The 9,412-nt window shown below is 38.8% G+C and overlaps 1 protein-coding gene across 1 annotated transcript; it reads left to right on the forward strand.

Annotated features, from left to right (window-relative positions):
- Nucleotides 1-293: 293 nt before the first annotated feature.
- Nucleotides 294-3,789, forward strand: LOC122066766 (probable monogalactosyldiacylglycerol synthase 3, chloroplastic). The gene is made up of 8 exons (XM_042630605.1): nt 294-963; nt 1,461-1,633; nt 1,938-2,099; nt 2,186-2,327; nt 2,455-2,679; nt 2,793-2,855; nt 2,954-3,028; nt 3,265-3,789. The coding sequence occupies exons 1-8, from the start codon at nt 709-711 to the stop codon at nt 3,523-3,525; spliced, it is 1,356 nt and encodes a 451-aa protein (XP_042486539.1). The 5' UTR covers nt 294-708; the 3' UTR covers nt 3,526-3,789.
- Nucleotides 3,790-9,412: the final 5,623 nt, after the last annotated feature.

Genomic DNA, 9,412 nt, shown 5'->3' on the forward strand with positions numbered 1-9,412 from the left:
TCCATTTTGGAGTTCCGTCCAATCTCGTTTTTTCATTTTTTTTTCACTTTTTGTTCCAAAAAAACAGAAACGGACCATAAGTGCACCAAACAAAAGATTCTGTTTTTTCGTTCCAATAAAACGAAAAAACTACATAAACATTTTTTTAGAACGATACCAAACGGCCCTAAGTACATGAGCACGCAGCGTTTAGGTTCGTTTTAAAATAATTAAACAGGGCTCAACAGGGGAGGTCGGAACATTCCAAATTCCAAAAACAAAATGCGCATCAACCGGTTAGAAATTCCAGGCGACCCCTTGGAATACCGGAATCATTCGGGGAATCTTTACGCGCCGTTTCTGCCGGCTTTGTTCTCTCTCTCTCTACAAAAATTTTTCTCTTCCCTCTTTACAAAGCTCGTTCCACTTCCCTGCAAACTCAACTCTACGGTTTCCCCTCACTATCCCGGAATCATTCGGGAATCTTTACCCGCCGTTTCCGCCGGCTCTGCTCTCTACAAAATCGCTCTCTTCCTCTCACAAGCTTTGTTCCATACACTGCAAACTCAAGTCTACGGTTTCTCTCTCCGATCCTATCTCTACCATTGGAGTAAATTTTACTTCTCCTGCCAAAACTGGGTATCCTTTTCTTGCATTTGAAGCAGGTGTTGAACTGGGTCTGTTGGGCTCTGTTTTTCAGTTTGGGTATTTGAGCGAGAATTAACGGATATGGTTATGTCTGTGGTATCTCCGAGGAGATCCATTAGAGACACTTTGTTTCATAGTGTCGGTGGCCATTACAGCCAACAGAAGAAGTGCTCTTACAGTTGTTATGAGGAAGAAGGGACGACGGAACTTGCTCAGATTGGAGCTGAGAGGACGAAGAATGTCTTGATTTTGATGAGTGATACTGGTGGTGGGCATCGAGCTTCTGCTGAAGCCATCAGGGATGCGTTTAGGTTGGAATTCGGGGATGAATACAGGGTAATGGGTTTGGACTTTTGATTGGCTTAAACTTAAATGGATTTTGTCTTTGATGTGCTCTTCATGTTATGCTCTGTTTCTTATGTTCCTTATCAGTTGCTGGGCTGTTCTGCAATTTATTTTGGAAATTCTTTTGTCTTCTCGTAATTCTTCATTTCATTTCGTATTTTTGGTGGGAGGCTTGAATCAATCGTCTCTGTATTTTTTAAATTTCCCATTTCTGTTATTTTAAGTAGCTTTGATATGATTGATTTTTGAATCTTTCTGTTTGTATTTTCCCCTGTGCTCATGATCGTATGGGCTATTTCCATGGTGGTTGGTTGTTTCTCATTAAAGCACAGATCAAATAATGCTAAAAAAAATTCTTCTTCTTCTTCTTCTTTTTTTTTTTTTTTTTTTTTTCTCTCTCTCTCTCTCATGGGTTTAAGGTAGTAGTTTAGTTCTTCTAGCCTTATCTGTTTTATTTTTTATTTATGTGTTTGATATGTTTGTTTCAGATTATTATTAAGGATGTGTGGAAAGAATACACTGGCTGGCCATTGAATGACATGGAGAGATCATATAAATTCATGGTGAAACACGTACGACTCTGGAAGGTTGCATTCCACAGTACCTCTCCTCGATGGATTCACTGTTTATATCTAGCCGCCATGGCTGCTTTCTATGCCAAGTAAGTTCTTTTCTTGTCTACAATTGGATATTACACCATTTCTAGAGAGCTGCTCTGCTGCCCTGATTTAGCTTCCATATTTACTATCATTGAAAGCTGTACATTGTTTCTTTCTAATCCGACGTTTCAATTTCACATGTCTTCCCCGTTCGTCACCAATGTTGAATACTGAAAGTCCAAAGAGTAGTATGAACTAGAGTTTTGGAGTCCTGTGAATTGGATTCATAGTCTGATACACAGAAACTCTGACTGCTTTCTCAAAATCTACCTGTCTCTCTAACTTCTCCATATTTTGCAATTGAAGAGAAGTGGAGGCTGGTCTGATGGAGTATCAACCAGACATTATCATTAGCGTCCATCCTCTCATGCAACATATTCCTCTGTGGGTACTTAAATGGCAAGGCCTTCAGAAGAAAGTGGTATTCGTTACAGTCATTACAGACCTCAACACCTGTCATCCCACATGGTAATTTCAAAGCTTTTTAGATTCCATTTTGCATTGCCTACTTAGCTTAAAAAGATTTTAAAGCTGAAAATTCTTATTTTATCCAGGTTTCATACCAGTGTGACCAGGTGCTACTGTCCTTCAGAGGAAGTAGCCAAGAGGGCTTTACTAGATGGTCTAGAGTCCTCTCAGATCCTTGTATTTGGCTTGCCCATCCGGCCCTCCTTCTGTCGAGCAATTCTTTCTAAGGTTTGTCTTTGGGACTGACAACTTACTAAGCTTTTCCTTTTTCCCCCCTTCATGGGAAGAAAGCCAATATGAAATTGGGTGGAATTATGGTTTTGGGTACTCTTTGTTTTCCATTTCCATTATACAGGATGACTTAAGAAAAGAGTTGGATATGGACCTTGGGTTACCTGCTGTATTGCTGATGGGAGGTGGTGAAGGGATGGGTCCTGTGGAGAAAACTGCAAAAGCTCTTGAAGAAGCATTGTTTAATGAAGAACTTGGCATGCCAATTGGGCAAATTGTTATTATATGTGGCCGTAATAAATCCCTTGCCTCTACCTTACAATCAATTGAATGGAAGGTCCCTGTGAAGGTGATGATACATTTGCTTCTTTAATGAATAATAAGTCAAAATCATAATTCATTATTGAAATAGAATCATTCTTATAGATTTTCCCATTTAAATTTTTTTTTTTTTTTTGGCAGATAAGAGGATTCGAGACCCAGATGCAGAAATGGATGGGTGCTTGTGACTGCATTATTACAAAAGTATGTTACTTCTTATGTTCCTGAATGTTTGTTCTCATATTACATTAAATGCTAGTTCTCAAGCTCATGGTTCTTATTTGATTTTTTGGTTTTTGTAGGCTGGGCCTGGTACAATTGCTGAGGCTTTGATAAGGGGGCTTCCCATTATCCTCAACGACTTCATCCCAGGACAGGTCAGTGTTAAATGCTGATGACCTCCTATGCCCGAAAAAAATTTTGAAGAATTTAGTACATATCATCAGTAGAATGTAGACCAAAGATGCAGTATCCATTTATTTATTCCATTTGAAAAGAAAAAGAATTCTTCCTTTATGAGTTTCCATGGAAAACTTAAATGAATTGCTTTGTTAACTACATGGCGGATGTATTATTGATATTGCGCCCTTCCTTCATATGGCATAATGGGCAGGAAGTTGGCAATATCCCTTACGTGGTAGACAATGGCGCTGGTGTCTTCTCTCGTAGCCCAAAGGAAACAGCTAACCTTGTCGCTGAGTGGTTCACTTCCGAAAGAAAAGAACTCAAGAAGATGTCAGAGAATGCATTGAAGCTAGCACAACCAGATGCTGTGTTCAACATTGTAAGGGACATTCATGTTCTTGCACGTCAACGTGGCTCCTTAACCAGCATTCCTTATCCCCTGACCTCATCATTCTCATACCCAATCTGATTAAATTTATCTTCCAATGGGACATGTCCTACTCATGTGCCTTGTACAGCTAGTCTTGAAATTATTCTTTGGCCTCAAGTGGCATTGTTCGCTGATAAATCTTGTAAATATTCCCATAAGTAGGCTGCAGTGTTTTTCTTCTCTCTTCTCTCTCTTGTTCCCCCTAGGGTTTAGTGTGTTTTGAGTCCCTTAGGAGAAGGGTATTTGTGTGATGAATGTAAATTCTGAATCTTTATAGACCCAGCTTCCTTGGTTTGCTTCTTAGTTCTGATTTTTTGTTACTGTACTTTATATTCTTGTGAAATTTGCCTCATCTTGATGGATGAGACCCGTCGTTTAATGATGATAACATACAGCCCTCAATAATTCATCTGTAATTGCAATTATACAATGCATTAATGGACAACCCAGTGGAAAAATGACCATTCATTGATATCAAACTGATCAGATTTGGTTGTGAAAATGTGATCAGAGCTTTTCACATTGAAGATCAATTATGTATTGGAATCCTAGCCTCTGTTTTAGCTGCTTATGGAAGTTCCCCAGTAAACAATAGCTCAATGACCTACCTTGTATTGTACATTACATCAGTAGCTTTGGAATGTTCATATATGATTTTCTGTAAAAATGATCATTAAAAAAATGACTTTACTTATGGAAAGAACATAATCTAAAGAAACGCTTGGAGTTTCAGAATCGTTTCAAAACAGCAACCTGTTCTGGGACTACCACAACAGCAATCCTAGCCTCTATCCTTGTTGTTAGAAAGAAAGGTTGAGTGTGTGACTGTGTGATGGGTTGCTTGGGGGTTTTCTGTCTTTACCTATTTTTTGTTTCTAAAATAAATTTCAATGGCTTGCAAGGAAGATTGCAAGTTAACGTTACGTGCATTTGAAAACCAACCAATTGGCATACGTTTTATTTTTTGATTTTTATTTTCTATTTATTTTTTAATATTCAGTATTTCATTTGAACAAAGAAACCCAATGCTACAACAAAGCAAGGTTTTAAAACTCGGAAACAGGGATGGAATTGGTCAAAGTCGGCCAAACTCAGTCTAACTTGGTTGGATTTAGTATGCATAGAATTGTGGGTTTAATTGAAATATGCCCCGATTGTCAATTTGATTGATTTCAATCCAAATTGTAAAATCATGCAACAAAGACATGCCCAACCACAACATTCCAACTTGAATAGGATCTCCACTTAAGAGTTAGGACTTGGAAGAAGAGACACACACATCTTTTGAGTATATCCGTTGTCCTTTTCACTTAAAGTTATAAGGTTTTATGGTTGGTCATGTCCATAAAGTATTTATGGGTGATCCACTTAGTTGTATCATATGGATTATGATGTGGTAATTTTTACCATTTGATAGTCTAGATAATGGTTTAGATTGATCATTTGCCAAAATTCCATATTTAAAACCAATCATGTAAACTCTCACTTATAAAGAAAGTTATGTGCGAGAAGGGTTCAACCACAATCCTAGGGCCCTAAATATCCACCCTATTTTCGAATAGGTGAACATATGCCTCCACTACTATGTGATACCCTCTACTGTCCATCCAAAAGCTGCAATCAATATTACCCTTACCTGTGATTTAAGAAAACTAGCTCGAACCCTCACTTATTGTTATGCACCTTTTTTATAGTTTAAGCATTGACATGCATCCTTTTTTAGTGGTGTTGGATTTTTTAAATATTTTTTTTATTATTTTATCAATTCTTGTTTCATTACCTTTCTTTTTTTCCTTTTTTTTTTTATTTTTTTTATTTTTTTTATAACAAGGGATTTCTATTCAATCTACACCGATTTGGATCAAGATCAGATCAATATTGATCTTATCCGATCCTTAAACCGATTTTAAAATCTTAAACCATGATTCCTATTGAAATGAAACTTAGCATGTAAACAAGAAAGCTTTTGAACATGCTATGTAATATAACTAAAGAGGTACATATATGATCGATCCATGGACAAAAACGGCTCCCCTGGATTGTATTCCCAAGCAAAGAAATATCAAACACCTGTTGGTTTATTTCAAGGAAAAGGCGCCCCCCCCCCCCCCTTTCCCGTGTAACCGAGTTAGCGAGAATCCAAAATCTAGTTTCACAACTTGGTGGGGCCCAGCTAAATTTATAAAGGAATGCTATGATATTGGACCTATTATTGACATACGATGATTGATTGATCAGATCACAACAGTTACTTATCATAAACTCTGGGCATTTGTCCAATATAAAGAGAAGTCTTTGCTATGCTGGCTGGTAGGTCTTTTGACATTGTTTTCACGCGTTTATTTACGTGTTTGCCTTGACACGTCACTTGCAGGACCCACCACTATGAACTGTCCCATGTAGTTATTATACAAAGATTCCGTACAGATAACTTTGTTGGAATGATCCACACCCTAACGGTCAAGGATCCAAAAAGAAGTCACCTTATTAGATAAAGGTAGTCTCCCGACTCCCGAGTCGTGGGATCTCTATCTTCAAATTGGTACGCCGACGGAAAGACTCATGTAAAATGATATGATTATGACGGTAGTTTTTCTGTTTTAAAAAAAAGAAAGAAAAAAGACGGTACGTTTCTGGAAAATGTTTTTTTTTTTTTTTTTTCAACAGCATATGATGGTAGACGCCGGCTAGCTGTTCATTTAGAAGTGTGAGTTTTGGCCATGTCGGCCTAAATAAGGCTGGCTAGCTGTTCATTTAGGAGTGAAAGTTGCCATGTCGACCTGAACCTGTCTTGGCCTGCGGGTTGGCTTGAGTCTCAAAAGGATTTGGGCTGAGATAGAGATGCCAAGCGGTAAGGCCGAACTAGTCTCGATTGGATTTAGTTAGGTTTGATCAATTTTTAGGGTTGCACTTAAAATGCCCAAAATGGGCTTAATTAGGACCGGCATGGTATAATCGGGCTATTCGGTCTTCAGCTCTAATCGGATTGTAATAAATGGGCCTTAACAAGGCTATAGACTTGCTTAACTTTAAATGGGTTTTAAATGGGCTCTCTTTAAAATTAGTCTCCTAAATGGACTTGAAAGATGATACCAATAAAATGAGGCCATAAATCTCAAAATTGAAATAAAAGATTGCTTGGTTTTACTCTAATTCTATTAAGATGATTGAGATTCTAAAATCATCTTCTGGACAACCTAAAATTAGGTTTTAGAGTCTCAAAGTGTGATGGATATCTGCATAATATCTCTATCCTCCATCTCTAAAATTGAGATGAGTCACTATCTTTGTCATATCTCATTATAGTTTAGATTAGGGTTATTTTACATTTTTAGTGTTAGTAGTCTAGTAACTCTAATTATGGGTAGTGACATAGTGTGGGAAAAATGGATATTTCAATTAGAAATAATCGGTTCAAGTCAGGCCGGTCGAACACCTAACAGGCTTGAGGAATGCAATTTTAACGCCCATTTAATAAACGGATTGGGCTCAAGTTAGACACATTTATCAATTGGATTAGTTCGGGTCGAGCTTTAACTAGTCGGACTCAGTTGGGTTAAATAGAGTGGGCCTAAAATTGACACCCCTATGTTGAGATACCCTAGCCCTAAGAGCGGGTTAGGGCTGGAAATTTCTAGCCTTGATTTGGGGTTAAGGCTAGGGTTGAAGCCTCAAGTTAAGCTTGGCCCAGCCGGGCAAGCCCCACCCTGTTTTAAGTTATATTGTAAAATGTATATTGATATATATATATATATATATAGGGCTGTGTTTTTTGTCCTAGATAGGCTCTTGTGCCGACACATAGGGGCATGCACCTCAGGAGGGGCATAATGGTATTTGTGCATCCTGTGTCTAGGACACAGGGGCTTCCCATGGACAAAAAACTTTGTCTATATATACATAGATAGATGAAAAAGGACACTATCCAGTTGGCACTTGTGCACACCAATGTGCGGGCCAATGGGTGGGAGCGCGGGAGAATCTTCGGTGCATGGTGAGATGGGGACAACATGGTCTTTTCCGTGTCCTATTGTATCTGGGAGTAAGGTAACGCAAACGGATAGCTTTCTTTCTCCTAATACTACCCGATAGTGTTGCTTATGCCTAGACACACGGGGAAGTAGAGTCTGGCCATGGGCATCTTTTCACTGCTTAGTTCCACTTCCCCATGTGCCTAGCAGTATGGAGCACTAGAGACAAAGAAAGAACTACCTCCCATTGGCCTGCGTGCTGGCACAATGTCCGATAAGCAAATAGGGTTCTCTTGCCCCTATATATAGAGAGAGAAAAGGCTATGCACACTATTGGAGTCCCCAACCTGTGTCACTCTCTCTACCTCCCCTTTGGAAATGACCTCCATGCTTCTTGCATCCTAGCCCCAATATTGGTTGAGCCACTAGCTCTAGGAAAGCTAGCAGCATGCCCAACCCTCTCCCATATATATAAAAAAAGAATGCTACCTGCTTGCATGTGTCTATGCCTCGATATAGGCAAGTGCAAAGAGACTACACTGCCCCCCGCCACATGCGTTAAATACTCCCATTGGTCTTCGCACTAGCATAATGACCACACATATATAGGCGTGTCAATCGATTGGGCCTATGTTTTCAGACCATGACCTACCTATTTAAAGAATGAGTCGGTCTCGATCGGTGTCGTGTTGGGCTTAGTCGGGTTTTGGGCTTTAATCGGGCTAATCATGCTATAATCGGGCCTAAACGGGATAATGTACCAATAATAAAGCCTTAAACGGGCCTTAAAAGGTTTTTACTTTAAGGAAAATCTCTATAAGCCTTGGAGAGATTGTACAACATTTCTTTTTTCCTTCTATCTTCTTCTTCCATTCTTAATTCTCAATGAATTTCTATATTCTTCTTCTACTTTATGAATTAAATTCTGAGAATCATATATGTACCTTCCAGTAAATGGATAAGCATAGAGTGAAAATATAAGCACATGCACTTTTCTTTGTAATTGTTTGTCATCTGTCACTTTCCTCGATTAATTAAGCAGGGAATAAATGTACAGTTGTGGGCTTATAAGTTGAAACAGTGAACAGATTACATGCAATTTAAGTTTACAGAACATGAATCTGTGTCTCTTACTATGTATTTAAATTGTTGTATATGTTTAAACATGAATGAGTTGAATCTATCTGTAAACCACTGAATGTTTGGATTTCGTAAAATGTATATAAGCTGAGCCCGGTTGCTTCTCAACACATATATCAAACAATCTTATCATCTAATCATTCTTCTATGCGCATAGAGTTGAAAGGTTTGTTAAATCATCAACAATTTTGAAAAGATATTACACTTAATTACACTCAATAATTGATAAAAATATCAATATATATATATATATATATATTTTTTTTTATCTAAAAAAAAAAAAAATCAAAATACCTATATAAATGGTCAGGCTAAACGTGTTGGTCCAAGTGAAGCTTGCAAACGAGCCGGGCCGGTCAGGAGGCCCATTGGGCTTACCCCTTGCGCGTGTACTACCTATTTATAAACGGACTGGGCTTAGGCCCGACATATTTATTAATCGGGTTGATTAAGGTCGGACAATAAACGTGTCGGGCTCGATCGGGCCTACCAGTGCGGGCCTGGAATTGACACTCCTAATACATACATAATATATATATATATATATTAAGGTTTGATATGTAAAATTAATGATTTCTTAGTTGGCATGGCCCAACCCAACCCAGCCCAGCCCAGCCCATGCATCTCCCTTGCCCCTCCCCATGGTTAGGGCCAATCAGGGGTAACCCAGCGTGGCCTAGACTCAAGGCCAGGGTTGGATGTTTTAAGCCCCAAGTCAGGCTAGGCTGGGCCTGGGCCCAACTATAGGGACTTAGGGTTGGGTTGGAGTTTTCAAAAGCCCATCCCAAACCGACCCTGTTTTCAACCCTATGTTC

The sequence above is a fragment of the Macadamia integrifolia genome, unplaced genomic scaffold (assembly GCF_013358625.1).
Source record: "Macadamia integrifolia cultivar HAES 741 unplaced genomic scaffold, SCU_Mint_v3 scaffold2569, whole genome shotgun sequence".
Lineage (NCBI taxonomy): Eukaryota > Viridiplantae > Streptophyta > Magnoliopsida > Proteales > Proteaceae > Macadamia > Macadamia integrifolia.

Coding starts and splice junctions, on each gene's coding strand:
- LOC122066766 (XM_042630605.1), top strand. CDS start 709: ATGGTTATGTCTGTGGTATCTCCGAGGAGATCCATTAGAGACACTTTG. Junction 1,634..1,937: donor ATGGCTGCTTTCTATGCCAA/GTAAGTTCTTTT, acceptor TTGCAATTGAAG/AGAAGTGGAGGCTGGTCTGA. Junction 2,328..2,454: donor GTCGAGCAATTCTTTCTAAG/GTTTGTCTTTGG, acceptor TCCATTATACAG/GATGACTTAAGAAAAGAGTT.